Here is a 19,559-nt window from a genome sequence, read left to right as displayed (position 1 = left end):
GCTAGCATTTTATATCATACGCAGACAGTTAAAATCCTCTCGACTTTCATGAAGTTAAATGTCAAAGCTTAACCTGGATAGGCAAATGATTTCTTCTTTGTTGTCATCATTGCATATGATGATTGAGTAAGTTGACTTGAATCATGTAATCAGTGACTGGATAGTGGACAGCTACATTATCCTTCTTGAAGATTGGTTTGTTTCTTAAGAACATGGAAAAGCAAGATGCTATATCATCAATTGCTTCAGCGTAGATGTAGCGTGTCGATCAATGCTCAATGTCCCACGTGAGCTGGTCCGGATTAATGCAGTGTCTTGGTATTATTCAGCTTTCAGTTCCTAACTAACGTAGTTCAATGCTATGTCAACCAGATAGATTTCCACAACTAATAGTACAATTTTAACTCTCACAAACGTAATAAACGCGTCGAGAAAATGTTTTTTTTTCACGGTGTTTGGAAAATGTTGCAATGAAAAAATAATGCGGAAAAGGATAATAGATGTTATAAAAGTAAACGATACAAAAATAATAGACTAAGGTGACATCGTCCTTTTATATTTCATAACTCGTTGATCTAAAAAAAAAAAAAAAAACTCGTTGATCTAATAATAAAATCCCTATCTACTACTCTTTATATTTTTGAAAATAATTTTTTTTTAAATTTTCTGTTTATTAATAAATGTATACAATTTAATTTACAATTTATTTTGTAATACACTTTTCAATAACTATCTACTAAAAAATTTTAATCAGTTTAAATATTCATAATTAATGTTTCTCAAAAATATATAAAAGTATTTAAAAAATATAAAAATTTTATTTTTGTGAAACAATAATAAATTCTATAAAATCATATTTTCACTAGGATGAAGTATATGCTAAGGAATCATACCAAATACAATAGATATATGAAATATCAACAACGAGCAACATATATTGGGTTTGGTCGAGACTCTTTAATTATGTGAAAGACTCAACACATTGTATCTCACCAAACCATTTGTCTATCTGATGCATCGAATTAATAAACTTTTTTTCTTCATTTTTGGTTTTTTCTGGTTTTCCGTTTTTTAGTTTATTGTTTTCTAATTTTTCATAAACCTATTGTGGATCGAAAACATCATTAAATCTATAAACAGGTGTTGTCTTCCCAAAACGTGTCGATAGATCATTGGTTAGATTGTACCGACGTAAATGGAATAGCAGTAATGATAAAATAGCATCTCTCCCCCGAAAAACTTATCCATTCAGGAAACATTCTGAACCAAGGAACCAAGATAAAGTCGCTTCGGGTCCCACACTCTCTAAGACACTGTCTGATGACATGTCGAATTCTTACTCGCTTATTTACAGACATCCATGTAGATCCCACTCATCTTCCACGTGCCCACCTTTACAAAAGTTTAGATATTTTTCGAACACAAATGTCTGAACTCACAGCTCTGATTTACACGTGTCGTCACACCTACGCGCTTGGCCCCTGTCGAGTGGAAGGTCGCTGTAAAATAAATTGTTTTATATTAAAATAAAAAGGCGAAGATATCAACAAGAAAAAAGCAGCAAAAGAAGAAGAAAAAAGGAAGTGTTTATCTGATTTGGATCCAATCAACCCAATCCTCGTTAGACGACGTGAAAACATAACACGGCTTAGTTGTCGACGTTATTACATTCCAACCACTAAAACTAATCGAGGGCATTACCGTAATTTACTACATGGTTAGCATGTTTAGTGATATTCCTAATGCTGCCTAAGCTTTTGGCCCTTGGGAGATTTGAGAGGCCACCCCGAACAGCGTGGTGCCTTTATAATATTAACAAAAATTAAAAACTAATCTCAATACGATAATGTGTGTGCGTACATGTTTTAATTATTTTTGTTTGGTCAGGTTATAAAATTTAATAATGACTTCTTCTTTAACTAGTATAAATTTACTTTATCTACTATGTACATGCATGTTGCATTTTTTGGTTTGTTCCATTGTATTTCTTTTTCTATAGACTTTCTAGAAACGAGAAGATAATTGTATTTCTAAATGATATTTTCCTTCTTGTCAAAGCAGGAAGATTGATTCAAATCATCTTATCTATATGGATCTAGTCTTAGAGATCGTGTGTGGAAGTTTGGTTACTGACTAATAGATTACAATTTTTTTCCTTCAAACGTTACTTGCACTTTGTAGAGTTATGACTATTCTATGTTACCACCATGACACGACTTGTCAACAAAATTAATTCTATACAAGAAAGAAAATGAAGCTACACCGCCAGCATAATATAATTCTGACTTCAATTTTACCAAATCATTATATAATAATATATCTAAAGTTTATTCATACCCCGAAACAATTTTGTGAAACAAAAAAGCCACCCGCCACAGCAAGCGGGTTGGTTCATGACAGAACTGAACCATAGGGAGTATATGTATATGTGATAATTACAATGAAATGTGCACTTTTGAAAACAATAAAAGAAAATACGAGTGATAGAGAGAATGTTTATGAGCGTTTAATTTTTAAAATAGAAAAATGGTTTGAGTAATGCCAACTAAAATCAATTTGCAGTGGGGATGAATATTGTATTAATTATCACATTAATTGCAATTAATTACGAAATTAAAGAAAGTTTTTTATCTTAATCAAGAATACGTTTATAAAATAATAGTTTATTTTGAACAATATTAATTCTTCAAAAGAAATTTATATCTTTTGTTTTTTTTTGAAAGAAAAATTTATATCTTTTAAACTCAAGTTTATGGAATTATCAGTTATATGTATATGTGTATATATATATATATATATAATTTTATGATAAAAATATAAGTTATTAAGATCAAGGTCCAGACTTAACACCTAAATCTGAACATAATTAGTCTGAATCCATCTTAACTTGATTTAGTTTAATAAAAATTACATCTCTCCAGAATGTCTAAGGTCATCATTTATATTAATCTGAACATAATTAGTCGGATTTTTTTTCACAATATCCAATATGTTCATTTCTGTCTTTTTCAAATTATAAACTTTAAATAGATATTTTTTCATTTAAACAAATTTCAAATCTGATATAAAACTTTAAACATAATTTTAATATTTCAATTAATATATGACCAACAAAGATGTAGTGATGCAACACATATGAATCTCTCCATCCTGTGTTTGTATGATTTGTCTTTTCGTTGTTAACTTTGTATTTATTTGTTTTCAGAAAAAGTTGTAAGTATTTGTTTTGTAGGATATTTTATATAATCTGGAGTGTGAAAATATAAAATAATTACTCATATATAATATTACTTTTTTTTGATGAATGTTTATGGTATTTGCATTTCTCGAAAGAAAACTGGAATTAGTTTAGCTGAGAGTATTATTTTTTGAGGTCAAATAAAAATTTGAATATATGCTTGGAGTCATGTCAACCAAAACTACTTGATTTTGAATATGCCGTGGTTCTCCTCCAATTCGGATAAACTCGTAAACGATAGGTCAATATAAAACAGCCAAAAAAATGTCAATTTTTAAAAAAGTTTATAAAGGTGGACCCAGAACACAATATACGACCTAGACAGTAGGTTTGATGAGATCGCATAATTTAATACAAACGTCCATTAACATTTGGATTGGATTAAGGATATTATTTTATTTGTTTCGGCCGAAGAAAAAAGAGAGGTCCACCGCATTATCTAGTCATCTACCAACCCTATTGTACGAAGATGATAAGAGGATTAAGGGTACTAACGTCATTTCCACAATATTATAAATAAATAAAAAATAAAGAAAAAAATAGATCGTTAGAAAACGTGTATATGTGCATCTCGGTTTATTCATTTTTTCTTTCGCATCAATCTTCTTCGATGCTCCGACTCTGCATCGAATGTCCCAAAGAGTTGTAATAAGTCCTTATCGTTCTCTTTCGTCGGTTCCACGAAGAAGACAATCAACGGCGATTAGAAGGTGAGCAAGCAGCAGTGAACCACCTTTTTTTTTGCTCTGGGTTGCTTGACTTTTGTTCAAAATCACTGTAAAAACGTGTTCTCTAGCTGTTTGATTTGGCGTTTCTATGTTTCTGAATCATCTTATGTTGTTATGGATGTAAATAATAGTTTCTCTTTTTTACCACTAGCTGTTATTAGCTATATTGGTAAAGCTTTATGTCCTGAAGATAAAGGTGGAGGTGTTAGGTTCGAGTCTTAGCAGTTGCGGAGAGAAAATTTAGCAATCAGTTCTCGTCGTGTTCCAAAGATATTATCGGTTTCTTCTTTCTGATGTATTACTCATTGACTCGGTCGTGTTGTAAGATCATTGTTTTGGTGACGTTAAGATGGGTTTTGCTTTTATTCTCAGGTACTTAACCATAAGTGTTTAGACGCGTGTTTGCTCCGTCAGCACACAAACTCTCTTGTTGCTTAGCTTCTCCATGGTGTCGAGATCTTGCGCAAACTTTCTCGACTTATCATCTTGGGACTTGCTGGACTTCCCTCAAACTCAAACTCAGAGATCTCTTCCTCGCGTCATGACTGTTCCCGGCATCGTCTCCGAGTTAGAAGGAGACGGATCCTCCGACGTTAACTCCTCCACCGGCTCCCACGAGCGGAAGATTATCGTCGCTAACATGTTGCCTCTACAAGCTAAAAAAGACGCGGAAACAGGACAGTGGTGCTTCACCTGGGACGAAGACTCTCTCCTCATCCAGCTCAGAGACGGGTTTCCTTCAGACACAGAGTTCGTTTACATAGGCTCACTCAACGCTGATATTGCTATAAACGAGCAAGAAGCTGTTTCGCAGAAGCTTCTGTCGGAATTCAACTGCGTTCCCACGTTTCTACCGAAGGAGATTCAAGAAAAGTACTACCGCGGCTTCTGTAAACACCACCTCTGGCCGCTCTTCCACTATATGCTCCCCATGTTCCCTGACCACGGCGACCGTTTCGATCGCCGTCTCTGGCAGGCGTACGTCTCGGCAAACAAGATATTCTCCGACAGGGTGATGGAAGTCATCAACCCGGAGGACGACTACGTCTGGATTCAAGATTATCATCTGATGGTTCTCCCCACGTTCTTGAGGAAACGGTTCAACAGAATCAAGCTCGGATTCTTCCTCCACAGCCCCTTCCCCTCTTCAGAAATCTACCGGACTTTACCCGTCCGGGACGACATTCTGAGAGGGCTGTTGAACTGTGATCTCATCGGTTTCCACACGTTCGATTACGCGCGGCATTTCTTATCCTGCTGCAGTAGAATGCTTGGACTCGATTACGAGTCCAAGCGCGGTCACATCGGGCTAGATTACTTTGGTCGAACCGTGTTTATCAAGATTCTTCCTATAGGCATCCATATAGGTAGGCTTGAGTCTGTTCTGAACCTCCCCTCCACCGCGGCGAAAATGAAAGAGATTCAAGAACAGTTCAAAGGGAAGAAGCTGATCCTCGGCATCGACGATATGGACATTTTCAAAGGCATAAGCCTTAAACTTATAGCCATGGAGCATCTTTTCGAGACGTATTGGAATATGAGAGGCAAATGTGTACTGATTCAGATAGTGAACCCGGCGCGTGCCTCGGGTAAGGATGTGGAAGAGGCGAAGAGGGAGATATATGTAACTGCTAAAAGAATCAACGAGCGGTACGGCTCCCCTGGTTATGAGCCAGTTATCTTGATTGATCGTCTCGTGCCGCGTTACGAGAAGACTGCTTATTACGCTATGGCGGACTGCTGCTTGGTGAACGCGGTAAGAGACGGCATGAACTTGGTTCCGTACAAATATATCATCTGCAGGCAAGGGACTCCGGGTATAGATAAAGCCATGGGGACTAGCCGTGACTCGCCGCGCACAAGCATGCTTGTTGTCTCTGAGTTTATAGGTTGCTCGCCTTCTTTGAGCGGCGCGATAAGGGTGAATCCATGGGATGTGGATGCTGTTGCGGAAGCGGTTAACTTAGCCCTCAAGATGAGCGAGGCCGAGAAGCGGTTACGGCATGAGAAACACTATCATTACGTTAGTACTCACGATGTGGGCTATTGGGCGAAGAGCTTTTTGCAGGATCTAGAGAGGGCGAGTCAGGATCATTACAACAAACGTTGTTGGGGTATTGGTTTCGGCTTGAGTTTCAGGGTTTTGTCACTGTCTCCGAGTTTTAGGAAGCTGTCTATCGACCACATTGTCTCCACGTATAGAAAGACAGAGAGAAGGGCGATATTTTTGGATTATGATGGCACTCTTGTTCCTGAGAGCTCGCTTGTCAAGACCCCTACTGCTGAAGTCCTCTCTGTTCTGAAATCTCTGTGTGAAGATCCTAAAAACACTGTGTTTATCGTCAGTGGCAGAGGCTGGGAGTCTCTGAGCGAGTGGTTATCTCCGTGTGAGAATCTTGGAATAGCAGCTGAACATGGATACTTCATAAGGTATATATATGCATGCTCAAAGTTTTTAAACATAAAATGTTTCTCTCTGGTAAAGAAAAAACAATGTTAAAAAAATCGGTAGGGGGTAATTAGGCGCTTTATATGAGATTATTGATTAGGTGGTCGGCTAAACAAATAATTTATAGTGTTTTATCCGACTTTTTGAAAAAACTGTTTTAGAAAAATCGTTTCGTTTAGGTGCCTATTTTTAGAACATATGCTCCACTAGCACATTCTATTAGACGGCCCTGCTAAGACTCATTTGTATTTGGATTCAGGTGGGGTAGCAAGAAGGAATGGGAGACTTGTTACACGTCAGCTGAAGCGGAGTGGAAGAATATTGTAGAACCGGTTATGAGATCCTACATGGATGCAACCGATGGTTCCACTATAGAGTTTAAAGAGAGTGCTTTGGTTTGGCATCATCAAGACGCGGATCCAGACTTTGGATCCTGCCAAGCGAAGGAGCTTCTTGATCATTTAGAGAGCGTACTTGCAAACGAGCCTGTGGTCGTCAAGAGAGGTCAACACATAGTAGAGGTCAAACCACAGGTAAGTCAAAGAGATCCTTTTCTTTGCTTGCAAACAAGTACTTATGTTCTTATTGATGCAGGGAGTAAGTAAAGGTTTGGCTGTGGAGAAAGTCATACACCGAATGGTGGAGAATGGAAACTCACCCGACATGGTGATGTGTATAGGAGATGACAGATCAGACGAGGACATGTTCGAGAGCATATTGAACACAGTGACGAACCCGGACCTCCCAATGCGGCCGGAGATCTTTGCCTGCACGGTGGGGAGAAAGCCAAGCAAAGCCAAGTACTTCTTGGATGATGTCTCTGACGTATTGAAGCTCCTGGAAGGACTAGGTGCTGCATCGAGCAGCTCGAAGCCAGAGTATGGACAAGAATCTTCCTCATCCTCATCCTCACAAACACATGTGGCGTTTGAGAGCATCATCTGATAATGGTACTGAAGAAGTGTGTTAGTGTGAGTGACCAAAACCAACATATTGACTTGGGAAATATTTTGGGTTTGGGGTTGTTGTGTATATGAAGGCTAGGGGAAGGTGTTTTCTTTCTACCTCCCCCTCCCTGCTGTTTTCTGTTTTGTTTGTTTTTTTAGAATTGGAGTGTTCATTCTCTTTGTATAGAATATCTTTTGAAAGTCTCTATGGTGGTTTGTATTTAACACGGAAACGGAGTAACCAAATGGATAAGTTGGCATTAAAATCGTAAAGTGATCACCAAACCATTAATGGTATCTTTGGCGTTATAAAACTTGGTTATACTCTGGCTCTATGGCAATATAACTATCGTTTCATATCATACTGTAAGTTCCAGTCGCATCCTCACATCTTCTGCAGTCTGTTACTATATGTTTGCTGTAACCAACATTTTTGGCTGTTGTGTGTGTTTACATAGGATCAAGAAATGTACAAAGCCGTTCCTGATCAAAAGCATTTGAAACCAGTCAGACCACCTCTGATTCCTACCGGAGACGAGCTAGAGCAACAAGAAGAAAGCTTATTCGTGCGGTTACGGATAATCCTTTGGGATGTTTGGTTGTTTTCTTAGCGGAGAATGTTTCCTTGTCTTAAATAGAGGCAGTTTCAGATTCAGTCACCAAGAAACAAATCATTCTGGTTTTAGCGCACTCCGTGGCCAATTCAAGAGAGCTTTGTGATACACAGACAAAGATGAACCAACTCTCATCGAAGCCGAGAACCGCACTAACTTATCCTTTAATGTCTAACTAAAGACAGAGAAAATATGCAACAGCTGCGTCAGAGCCATGCCTGATCCCCACACTCATTATGAGCACTTGCTTAAAGATTTTTAAGCAAATGTTCAGCCCATGGTACTCATCAAATAGTGGAATTTCATGTGACTTCCTTCGATATGATTTTGAAGACAATGTCTGACTTGGGTGATCATCGTGACGAAATTATTATGAAGGTGAATTCCAAGATAAACGTGAGAGTTTCTTACCTACTTTCTTACTCTAATGCTCTTTTGGAGCATAATAGCAAATTATGGGTCATCATTATTTATCCCTACCAATAATGATTTCATCCCATTTTTGGATATTTTCTACTAGTCTAAAACCCCACCAAAGAAATAATATTTGACTTCTCTTCTTCTTTTTATATATAAATGAAATTCATTTATTAAATATTTTCCCCCTAGAAAACAATATTTGGAAACTTTGAGATAATGAAACCATTAAACTTAAAAACATGGAGCTTCAAAAATGGGACTTCGTCTACTTCAAACTAACGAACTAATTAGATATCCCAAAATTTGTGATTGTATGAACAAAGTTTGATTAGAACATGGGATTAAAAGAACCATCACATATAACATAAATCACAGAACAAGCTTATTGCCCTCAAGAAAACACAATCAGTTCAGCTACAGAGACACAAAAGACCACCACTACAGTATAGTGTTAACAAAATGAATTAAAAAAAAAAAACTCAAAATCAATAAATCAATGGCAGAAAATTAGCTACCCTTTCTAATCTCATGGCCCTTGAAATCTCCTTCCATTCAATGACAAACCATCAACAACTCTACTACCAGTACCAGATGCAGAACAAGCATAAGAGGAAGCACCCACCACCAGATTGGTTTCTCCTTGATTAGCAAACTTTGATCTTTTATTAGACCACTGCCAAATCTTTGACACAGAAAAGCTCTCACCTTTACTTCTCATGTTAATCTTCTTCCCTTCAACATTACTACTCTTCAGAGTCTCACTATTAGGACACAAAGCCACCACCAGATCAGATTCAGCCACAATGTACTGATAAGACCCCATTGAGAAACATCTTCTGCTATCAAGACTACTGTTCACACTCACACACCCACTTGTCTCTCCTCCTTCACTAGCATTAATATTATTACTGCTCCTAAACTTCCCAAGCCTCACCGAGAACACTCTCTTCCCACACCTAATATCATTCTCCGCCGGCTCCCTCTCTCCGTCGTCTCCGGCGGCGAAAAACTCGAAACTGAACTCCTGGTGCCCTGGGGGGTAAAGGGTTCCTCTGCAGAGCGGACACGTGGAGTTCGAGAGGAGCCACGTGTCGATACAGTCGATGTGGAAGGCGTGGCTGCAAACCGGAAGCAACCGGAGCTTGTCGTCCTCGGAGAATTCGCAGAGACAGACGGCGCAATCGAACGGCTCTTTGGAGCCTTTGACGATGTCTTTGTAGAGGAAGACCGGAAGGGCGTCGATCAGAGCTTGGTCTAGACCTGAGTCGTGGAGATGGAACAGCTGTCGGAGCTGTCTCCGGTAAGTGTCGGAATCTGAAAGCTCTGGGTTTTGGTTGTCGGAATCTGGCGTTGAGGAAGAAAGGCTCGACCTTTTCTTCTTTAAGTAGTGTCTGAACGCTAAATGTAGAATGCTGCAGAGGAAGAAGACGACGGAGACGAGAACGATGATGAACAGAACGGTCGGGGCTATTCGATTAGCGGTGATAGGAGAAGGAGAAGGTGAGATTTGATGAATCTTTTGAGACATAGTGAGTGAAGAACAGAGACACTATTAAAGCTATAATACTCTCTCAGATTTAAATCATAAACCCTCTCATTTTATGATTTATAAATCCATGAAACTCAATCTATTCACAGTCAAATTGTTGCAGGATTTTTTGGAATTTGAAATGATTGATAAACAGATTTGGCAGAACCAAAGGGAGCTAGCTAGCTGCCATCATTAATTTAAAACATACTACAAGTGAACAATATATTTTAATTTAAATGATTAATCACTTTTAATATTAGAGTTATGAAGTAGAGGACTTTTATTAGGTCATCTACTAGTAAAAGTCTAACTGGAAAATAACAATTTTGGTGTGGAGACCAATGCTTGATTCAGGGATCTAGTGCCGAGCAGTTTCGAATAATTTAGAAAAGCATTATCGAATTAAGTTATGGCTAGATAGCTAAAAGCCTAATGCCATATTTAATTATCCAATGGTAGGTATCAAGTCATCAATAATAAGGGAACAATCCGCAATAATCGTTTATCGTTGCCAATAATCAAAGTAAGGTACAGCTAAAATAAGGAGTAGTACTATATATTTTGTGCAAGTCGATTTTTCAATATCTAGGGACTCGTATAAATAAACTGAACACAAAAAGGTAACTAGTAGTAGTAGAATTTTTGAACATGTGGAGTAAACCATTACCCACATGGTAGTGTCCACAAATGGTTTAAACAAAAACTCGAGCAGTGAACATTGGAATTTGGAATTGGTAAAATAAAGAAAAAGCCTGTCATTACCACTTTTTAGAAAAGCTGCAAGACATATTCATGGGCCATAAGGACTCAATTACGATAACATCTGCTACTAGAAGCCCAACTAATAAATTTCATCTAAATCATGGAAAAACAAATTCCATGAGTTGCGAAGTAACAAATTTCAAACGCAAATAGTTTGTGAAAAACATACAAATATAAAAAGGAAATTTTATTTTAGAATAACAAAAAATGAAGAAGATGAAGAATAAGAAAACTAGCAAACAAACTAAACTATCAGTTTTGAGAGTAGGGTTTTGAGAAACCTAATCCTCAACTCCAAATGCACAACGTAATCAGTAGTCTTTGATAGAAGCAGATCGGGTTGGTTCAACCTTCGCCCGCCCGGTATTAGAACTCGGAGCCTCCTCATTTCCATCTGGATTGACCCGAATCCAGAACCTGATCCACGGCCCGTTTTCTTCTTCTTCGCCTGCTTCCTCTCCCTTCTGTACGATCTCGACTCTTCCATTGTTTTTTTTTTTTTGCTTATGACAGCTGATTTTGTGACTGATAATATGTAATGGACGTGGTTGTGGTCCATGTATATATAGTCCCAAGTCTTCTTCATTGTCTTTTTGTTTTATTTAAAATTTCTGCTCTTTTCTAGTTTTTTCTTTTTTTTTATAATAAAAGGTTCTTTTGTGTCAATGATATATATCACATCCACTCTCTTAAGTCTCAATCTGTGTTGTTGTTTTGCTGCGAGAAAAGATAAACTGTTATAAAACAATGATAAAAAAAATACGAGAGTAATAAGTTCTGTTTATTCGTTTATATTTTTAAGCATGAAGTTACATGTTAGATTCACTATTTTAATGGACAAACAAAACACATATGCGATAATTTTTAGCTCCTTTCAGAATTAAACCATATATATATTTATTTATTTTATCTAGTAAATGTCAATAGAGTCCGTCCATTACAAGCTAGTAGTGTGTGCATGATCGGACCAACTTGAATTCCTTGAATATTGGGTTTAATAGAGAGGGGAGACATGTTACAAAATGTGAGAATGATGAGGCCAATAAGGCAAGAACCATTTCGTTTGTTATGTCATGGCTGACGTTATCGAATGTAGTGGCCCCACGTGGAACCATTTAGCCTCTGCTTCGATCATTGCCCAATATTTCACTCCATACGTCTCAAAACATTTGATTCAAGACATTACTAATATAATAATATATATTGAAAAAATATAATCGAGTGATAAAGATCATAGATTCATAGTTATGGTCGAAGTACTGACTGTACTGTACTGATAAATTATTTTCACTACATCTGAATCTGTATGGGTCCCAATCATCAAAATAAAGAAATTACACAACCGAATCTGGCAGTTTTATGTGTGATCAGACTATTTGCAATATGTTTTGTTGCAACAACTATTTGCAACATGTTGCAAACTTCAATATATATGGGTTGCATGTAAGAGTGTACTTAAAAAATATTTGTATACTCACTTCCGAATTAATTTGCATATATATATATATATTCTTTGATATCTCTCATAATTTTTTGCATTTTGTTTCCTATTTTATCATAAACGAACGTGCAACTATATAGGACACACTCACATCAATAAGAACACTGATGGATAATTTAAATATGGAACAGTTACATGGTGCTAACAAATACGAGTATACGACTCTAGTACAAGAATCTATACGGTAGTACATCAGTCGTGATTTGTTGCAGACAGTTGTTTATTTGTTTAGTCAAATCATCGGAAAGGCATGCAAAGTGCAACCCATAACTTGCATGTGTTTCGCCAACTCATACACCGTGGCTCTTAATATGCACCATAATCGTGGCACGTCGCTTAAAAAACCCCGTAACTTGCATGTGTTCCATCCAAATAGGCCTATGAGATCCGAATTATAGAGACATATAAATATAATGGGCCAGCTAATTTTTTTTAATTGGAACCCATAGGCCTAATTAAGACCAATGATTTAAATTAAAAAGAAAAGTCCACCAAAAAAAATGCTAGAGTAAGATCAAGAGGAGATAACAAAGGGTGCGGTTTGATTCCTGAAAAATTGTTCTTTATGAGATCACAATCTTGGTTCTTGGATAGTAGTCTCTTTGTGCGTGCGAGAGAATAAAATGCAAAGTTTCACTTTTCAGTTTGGTTTCAACATCATTCAAAACTGCAAACCAATTTTTTTGTATATCCACTGTTTTTAATTAACTATAAGAGATGAGTTGCATGATAGTTGCTAGTCAAATTTGTTAGAATCATCGGTCGAACAATAATTTGAAAATCGAAGATTTATTGCAATTTGAAAGTCATACGAGCTTATACACCAAAGTGCCAAACGTAACTAAAGATACTGCGATAAACGTAGACACACGCGCAAAGACACATGACACATATGTTCCGTTTAAATTCACTTTTAAATTTGTTAACTAGATTATTCATCATTCCATATATAAAACTGAACCTTTTGGTTTAGAAACGCTTATTGAAGGAGATTTCCATCGGTCTCCTTTAAGTAATTGACAAGAACGTCGATAAGAGTGTCGATTATCAAGAGTGGATCTTCGATGTCATGACGAATCTTCTCGAACTCAACCCTCCACGCCACGCGGCTACCTTCCCCATCTTCCTTAGGACTGACCGTGATGGTTGCTTTGACCGTCTTGTAACTTTCCGAGATTAGACAGCCACTCATTCTCATCGTCAATGTTCTATCCTCCAAATTCATCGTCTCCATCTTATCCTCTGCCACATACGGTGAGACATTATAATCAGTTGGATGTTTTGATCTGTGATCAAAAAGTATGAATGGGATGTGGAAGAGTTCATTATTTACCTATGTTGTCAAAAGGGCCGTTTATGTCGTCGGTGACAGATCTAAAGAACTTGACAGCTGGAGACTTAACTTCAAGGTCACCAGAAGAGACTTCCATTTCTCTATTTGTTTTTTTTTTTGTAAGTATAAGTTTTGTGGGTTTAGTGTATGATCCTTTTGATGCTATGATAGTTTTTATATATACAGAGTTCACCATGAACACTGCATTAACTATTTTCACTTAACTCCACCCATCTACCTATTTTTCACCATATGTAATTTTTTATAAGTATAGCAATAAGCTCTACAATTTTTACAATTTACTCACTAGTCACCTAATTCTTGTGGCACATGGGAAAATAAATGAATTGTAACCACCGAAAGTTATTACGTCGTGATTTGTTCGCTTTTACTATATATGGATTTGTACTTCAAAACCATATGACTATATTTTTTTTTTTCCTTCAAAGATTATGTATATAATTGATAAAACAGAGAAACAAATCCATCACTAGTACACACACACAACCATACGGCTACCAAGACTCACACAGGACAGACCCCTGAGATTACAAAAAACACTAACTCCAAACTTACTCCCAAAAGGCATACGCATACAAAGCCAAGTTAGAGAAACCGACTTTCATTCACAAAGAATTCAAACAACCATATGACTATATACTGATAAAAATTAAATGTGATGATTTTAATATAGTTTTGCGTAACTGTTGTCATCTTAAAATATTAATAAATGCTCTAGCCTCTAGTCACTTAATGGGCCACACAAAGTCTAAGACGTGACCATTATAATAGTCTTCAAAGCCCATATACAATCAAAATACAAACTGTTAACTAAAAGACAAATGAGGACAAGGATTGAGAATTTGAGACACATGATGTGAATTAGAGGACTGAAGTAGATATAATCGCCGACAGGCACCATCCCCGCCGCACAAAGCTTTGCCTGAGCTAAATCATGACCTCCCACTATTCTCGTTGTCACTTTTAATCAGTTTAATTTACACAAACTATAAATTGTGCTTTTAATTTCTTGCAAGAAAAGAGTTGAAGAAAGTGACCCCTTGTTATTGCACGTTGCTGGCCAGAGGCCAAAGAAGTAAATGCCAACTCATCAATATAAACTGCAAATCAAATTCTTATGTTTTTACTGCTTTTTATATTTTATTTTGGGGGCCAAGAAGATCATGGTCTAGCCGATCATATGCACTTTTACATAACTTTCCTTTTTAGAAATGAATTCACAATCATATATAAAATGTATGTGATGAAATTTTGCGTCAACCAATGCTCATGTAGCTCAACAACTTTAACATACCAAACTTAATAGTTGACTTGAAGTTAATAAAAATTAAATAGTTTTGGTGCTGAATTGCTGATAAAAATCTCAAGTTTTACTCTTCAGTTTTCCTATTCGGGAAATAAAGGATAATATAGCTTACCATAGTCTCTCTGGTATCTAGAGTTGACTAGTTGTCCATGGTTTTTCGTAAATGTAAAAATCAAATGTGATGATGTTAATATAGTTTGCGTAATTGACATCATAAAATAATTAATAAAGTCTCTAGCATCTAGTAACTTAATGGGCCACACACAGTCTAACACTAGGCCATTACAATTAGTTTTCGAAGCCATGTGAAATGAACTATTAACTAAAAGACACATGCGGACGAGGAATGAGAATTTGAGACACATGTGAATAAGATGATTGAAGCAGATAGAATCGCCGATAGGCACCACCACCGTCGCCGCACGAAATTCTGCCTGAGCTAAAATCCTGATCTCCATATCTCTCTCTATGAAATTTTTAGTTAGAAGAGAGAGAGCTGTACTATTCTCGTATTCACTTTTACTCAATTAGTTTTCACAAACTGGAAATTGTGCTTTTAATTTCTTGCATAAAAGAGAGTTGATGAAATTGACCGCTTGTATATTGACGCGTTTCTGGCCAGAGGCAAAAGTAGAAAATGCCAACTCATCAATATATACTGCAAAAAAAAATTTCTACTGCTTTTTACTTTTTTTAGGGGGCCAAGAAAATCATGGTCTAGCCGATCAAATTCACTTTTGTAAACTACATAACTTGAATTTTAAAAATATTAATTCACAATCATATGTAGATACATATATATATATGTATTTATGTGATGAATTTTTGCGTTAACCAACGCTCATGTAACTCGGAAATTTTAACATAACTAAACATAATAGTTTACTTGTAGTTAATACAATTTAATAGTTTTGGTGCTAATATAGATCTCAAGTTTTAATCTTCCATTTTCCTGTTCGGAAATAAGAATAATGTCAAGGATAATGTCTTAAGCTTACCATTTGACTAGTTGTCCATGGTTTTTCTTATGTAATGAGATTCCTAATTAGCGATAATAAGCAGTGAGGTGCACAATCCACCGTGTATCAGTTACCCATTTAACCAAATGAAGATTAACTTACCTTCTGAGAATCTTTCAGAATCCTCGGTCCAAGAAAACTATGCAAAATAATATGTATGGAAAACAATAATATGAAAATCGATATATTTCATCTTGAAAGTCTTGCGAGTTTGTACAGCCCAATATGCCAAACGTAACAAAATATAATGCAATTAACGTAGAAACATATTTAAATCCCATTTCACCTAAGATGTTAGGTTATATCCTAACTAAATACGCACCTTGTGATTTAAAAAAAACTACATACAAAGATATTCATCAGTCTCCTTTAAGTAATTGATAAGAATGTCGATGATCCACATTGGATCTCCAATGTCATGACGGACCTTCTCGTACTCGACGGTCCACACCACACGGCTACCATCGGTCTCATCTTCCTTGGGAGTGACCGTGATGGTTGCTTTGAAAGTATTGTAGCTATCCGAGACTAGATTTCCACACATATTCAACGTCACTGTTCTTTTCTCCCAACCCACAGACTCAGTGATCTTCTCCTTCGCTACAGTAAAAGAAACAACATGTATTTCAACATTTTGTTCGATGATATGCAAGAATTTTGAATGAAATGTGGAAGAGTTAAAAAGATTTACATATTATGTCAAAAGTGCTATCTATGTCGTCGGTGAAAGATGTAAAGAACTTGTCCGCCGGTGACTTGATGTCAAACTTTCCAGAAGAAACTCCATGTAGTGCTTCCATTCTCTTTCTCTCTCTCTCTCTCGATACTTTTACAAGTATATTTTCTATGAGGTAAAAAGTATACTTCTTTCTATGATGATGTTTATATATAGAGATGAAATTTGCGTTAACGTTTTTTTACTTAACCCCACACATTTCCCTTTTGTCATCATATATAGTAAGTATAGACATAAACCGATGTGTATATCATGAAATAGTGAGTAGGTAGTAAACGGTGTAGTCATATTTTTCTGCCTGTAACTCACGTTTCACAAAAATATGCATGCATCAGTTTATTGGACAATATCGAATCTTTCTATATATAGCCAAATGCTCCAGCATTTACAATTTTACTTCACACCAGACCCAGTTAATTCACGTGGCGGATGGGACAATAAATAAATTCTACAGACCAAAATGATATTAGGTTCCTAACGTGTAAATTAACTCTACATAAGCGTATTTTAATTTAAGTCGTAACTGATTATACTTTTGCTGTAAAAGACTATATATGTGTATGTGATGACGTTAAAATAGTTATGGCTAAGGAATATCATGAAATAACTAGTTATTAAGAAATGCTCTAGTCATATATGTTTCACAAAATCATGTTTATTAATAAGAAAACACAGTTTTGCTTGACACGCAAGAAAACTAATAACCTTGTTCACATACAAATTTTTCATAAATTGTTATTTTAAATTTTTTTGGTTAAAAGTTTTATAAGGAAAAATAATTGTAGCAAATTCTGTGTGGACCGTGGAACCGTTGGGCCTGGAAATGTAAGACTGGCCGGCGTAGATGAAGTGAGCGGTGGCTCTTGTTGGGAAGCCTTTCTTTTAATCAGAAGGCACGTGTTTCTTTGCGGGTGCAGCATCATGACTTGACATGTTTCACAGGAGAAATTAAACCCACTACAAGACAGAGTCACGTGCTTGTGACGACAGGTGCCCGTGTTGATCACTATCACTTTCCACAACGGTTGGCCGGCGAATTCTCTCCTAGTCCTCACAGTACCGATCTGGATCTCACGGAAACGGCAGAGGCACACTCCTTGACTGACCGCAGAGAAGATGGAAAGAAAATCAACAAAATATTTAAGAGCGAACGTCATTGTGATTTGTTTTTTTAAGGAATGACTTAATTTAAACAAATTGAAGATTTTTTTTTCCTTTTTTAAAAATGCGCTTAATTTTCATACTGGATCGATAAGGCAGAATATATTTTCCTCTCAACTTAAACAGAATAAAGTGATTATAAACGATACATTTAAAATTGTTTTAACAAATGAATATTATGAAATAAAAATATTAAGGGATATATGCACACACTGATCAACATATAATTCAGCGAAAGCAATGGGTAAAATAGACTTTCTTTTTCAAAAAAAAAACATATAATTCAGCAACTCCAATATGGTATATCTAATTATTTCATGTTATAGCGGCTAACTCGGATTATATTGAATAAATTTTAATACAAACACCCTTAGTTGTGTGAAGCAATTAATAATAATAGAGGAAAGTAATCTCTCCTTAACAGAGAAAATTTGTATGATTGATCTCTCCTTGACTGAGTTAGTTTTTCTGATACGAATCAGAACTTTTAAAGGTGAACTTTCACTGCTACAAGAAAACGTATCTTTACCGAGGAAGTTTAACGAGGAAAAATAATCCTCGTAAAAAAACGTTGATTTTGCGAGGAAAGTACGTTGAGAAAGAAAAGCATCGTTATTTCGTCGTAAGTTAACGACAAAAAATATTCGTCGTAAAGACGATGTAAATTGACGTGGCTTTTACGAGGAAATAGTTTTTCCTCGTAAAATCCACGTAAATTTCGCGAGTGCTTTACGACGAAATATTTTACGTGTACTTAACGAGGAAATTTTGAATCCACCAACTTGGTAGGTGGCTCACGTTTTTTTTTGGCCATACAATTAATTTTCGTCGTAATTTCATAGTAAAATTACAACTACCAGATTCGAAATTTTCTATAAATATGGATGTTGGAACATCATTTTAAACACACCAACAACAAAAAACGTGAAAGAAAAAAAAATGGCTGGCTCTGGGACTATTTACGAGTTGCGGAATTGGATGTATATGCATAGAGATGCTAACGGGAGAGTGACGAAAGAATACCTTGCGGGGCTGGAGACATTTATGCACCAAGCAGATTCAACACCGCTCGCCCAAGAAAGTGGTAAGATGTTCTGTCCTTGTCGGAAATGCAACAATTCGAAATTGGCAAACCGTGAAAATGTTTGGAAGCATTTAATAAATAGAGGTTTCACGCCAAATTACTATATCTGGTTTCAACATGGGGAAGGTTATAATTATGATCAGAATGAAGCTAGTAGTAGTAATAGCAATTTTCAGGAAGAACCGGTTAATCATCATTTGCATAATGAACATAGTTACCATCAGGAGGAGATGGTAGATTATGATAGGGTTCATGATATGGTAGCTGATGCATTCGTAGCTCATGATGAAGATGAAGAACCTAATATAGATGCAAAAAAGTTTTACGGAATGTTAAACGCGGCGAATCAACCACTTTACAGTGGTTGTAGAGAAGGTCTCTCTAAATTGTCGTTGGCTGCTAGAATGATGAATATTAAAACTGATCACAATCTACCTGAAAGTTGCATGAACGAATGGGCGGACTTGTTTAAAGAGTATTTGCCGGAAGACAATGTGTCTGCTGATTCTTATTATGAGATTCAGAAATTAGTTTATAGTCTTGGGTTGCCTTCGGAGATGATAGATGTCTGCATCGACAACTGCATGATCTATTGGGGAGATGATGAGAAGCTAGAAGTATGTCGATTCTGCAAGAAGCCACGATTCAAGCCGCAAGGACGGGGACGTAATAGGGTACCGTACCAAAGGATGTGGTACCTACCAATTAC

The 19,559-nt window shown here is 36.4% G+C and overlaps 5 protein-coding genes and 1 pseudogene across 5 annotated transcripts; 1 reads left to right on the top strand and 5 right to left on the bottom strand.

Moving 5' to 3' along the window:
• The first annotated feature begins 3,723 nt into the window (after window positions 1-3,723).
• LOC106436223 (probable alpha,alpha-trehalose-phosphate synthase [UDP-forming] 9) lies at window positions 3,724-7,589 on the top strand. The gene is made up of 4 exons (XM_013877181.3): window positions 3,724-3,948; window positions 4,339-6,396; window positions 6,675-6,948; window positions 7,010-7,589. The coding sequence occupies exons 2-4, from the start codon at window positions 4,412-4,414 to the stop codon at window positions 7,358-7,360; spliced, it is 2,610 nt and encodes an 869-aa protein (XP_013732635.2). The 5' UTR covers window positions 3,724-3,948; window positions 4,339-4,411; the 3' UTR covers window positions 7,361-7,589.
• A 1,130-nt stretch (window positions 7,590-8,719) lies between these two features.
• On the bottom strand, window positions 8,720-10,458 carry LOC106436216 (RING-H2 finger protein ATL47). Its single transcript, XM_013877173.3, has one exon. It carries the CDS (start codon window positions 9,922-9,924, stop codon window positions 8,923-8,925), a length of 1,002 nt encoding a protein of 333 aa, XP_013732627.1. The 5' UTR covers window positions 9,925-10,458; the 3' UTR covers window positions 8,720-8,922.
• A 200-nt stretch (window positions 10,459-10,658) lies between these two features.
• Window positions 10,659-11,830, bottom strand: BNAA08G20260D (transcription factor IBH1-like 1). Its single transcript, XM_048738022.1, has one exon. The coding sequence runs from the start codon at window positions 11,273-11,275 to the stop codon at window positions 10,934-10,936; it is 342 nt and encodes a 113-aa protein (XP_048593979.1). The 5' UTR covers window positions 11,276-11,830; the 3' UTR covers window positions 10,659-10,933.
• Window positions 11,831-12,960: 1,130 nt separating this feature from the next.
• Window positions 12,961-13,681, bottom strand: BNAC08G06490D (uncharacterized protein At1g24000). The gene is made up of 2 exons (XM_013855015.2): window positions 13,524-13,681; window positions 12,961-13,432 (listed from the first exon to the last, which is right to left on the bottom strand). The coding sequence occupies exons 1-2, from the start codon at window positions 13,618-13,620 to the stop codon at window positions 13,170-13,172; spliced, it is 360 nt and encodes a 119-aa protein (XP_013710469.2). The 5' UTR covers window positions 13,621-13,681; the 3' UTR covers window positions 12,961-13,169.
• A 2,356-nt stretch (window positions 13,682-16,037) lies between these two features.
• BNAC08G06500D (uncharacterized protein At1g24000) lies at window positions 16,038-17,238 on the bottom strand. The gene is made up of 2 exons (XM_013855338.3): window positions 16,561-17,238; window positions 16,038-16,469 (listed from the first exon to the last, which is right to left on the bottom strand). The coding sequence occupies exons 1-2, from the start codon at window positions 16,667-16,669 to the stop codon at window positions 16,210-16,212; spliced, it is 369 nt and encodes a 122-aa protein (XP_013710792.2). The 5' UTR covers window positions 16,670-17,238; the 3' UTR covers window positions 16,038-16,209.
• A 64-nt stretch (window positions 17,239-17,302) lies between these two features.
• On the bottom strand, window positions 17,303-18,520 carry LOC125576963 (annotated as a pseudogene).
• Window positions 18,521-19,559: the final 1,039 nt, after the last annotated feature.

Source organism: Brassica napus, chromosome A8 (assembly GCF_020379485.1).
Source record: "Brassica napus cultivar Da-Ae chromosome A8, Da-Ae, whole genome shotgun sequence".
Taxonomy (NCBI): Eukaryota; Viridiplantae; Streptophyta; class Magnoliopsida; order Brassicales; family Brassicaceae; genus Brassica; species Brassica napus.
The sequence above is the reverse complement of the archived record's forward strand: the minus strand, read 5'-3'. Positions and strand labels throughout refer to the sequence as shown.

Bases quoted from the DNA above. Each gene is read 5' to 3' on its own strand.
- LOC106436223 (XM_013877181.3), top strand. From the start codon at position 4,412: ATGGTGTCGAGATCTTGCGCAAACTTTCTCGACTTATCATCTTGGGAC. The intron at 6,397-6,674 runs GTATATATATGC...ATTTGGATTCAG, and splicing joins GAACATGGATACTTCATAAG to GTGGGGTAGCAAGAAGGAAT. The intron at 6,949-7,009 runs GTAAGTCAAAGA...TTATTGATGCAG, and splicing joins TAGTAGAGGTCAAACCACAG to GGAGTAAGTAAAGGTTTGGC.
- LOC106436216 (XM_013877173.3), bottom strand. From the start codon at position 9,924: ATGTCTCAAAAGATTCATCAAATCTCACCTTCTCCTTCTCCTATCACC.
- BNAA08G20260D (XM_048738022.1), bottom strand. From the start codon at position 11,275: ATGAAGAAGACTTGGGACTATATATACATGGACCACAACCACGTCCAT.
- BNAC08G06490D (XM_013855015.2), bottom strand. From the start codon at position 13,620: ATGGAAGTCTCTTCTGGTGACCTTGAAGTTAAGTCTCCAGCTGTCAAG. The intron at 13,433-13,523 runs GTAAATAATGAA...CGTATGTGGCAG, and splicing joins CGGCCCTTTTGACAACATAG to AGGATAAGATGGAGACGATG.
- BNAC08G06500D (XM_013855338.3), bottom strand. From the start codon at position 16,669: ATGGAAGCACTACATGGAGTTTCTTCTGGAAAGTTTGACATCAAGTCA. The intron at 16,470-16,560 runs GTAAATCTTTTT...CTTTTACTGTAG, and splicing joins TAGCACTTTTGACATAATAT to CGAAGGAGAAGATCACTGAG.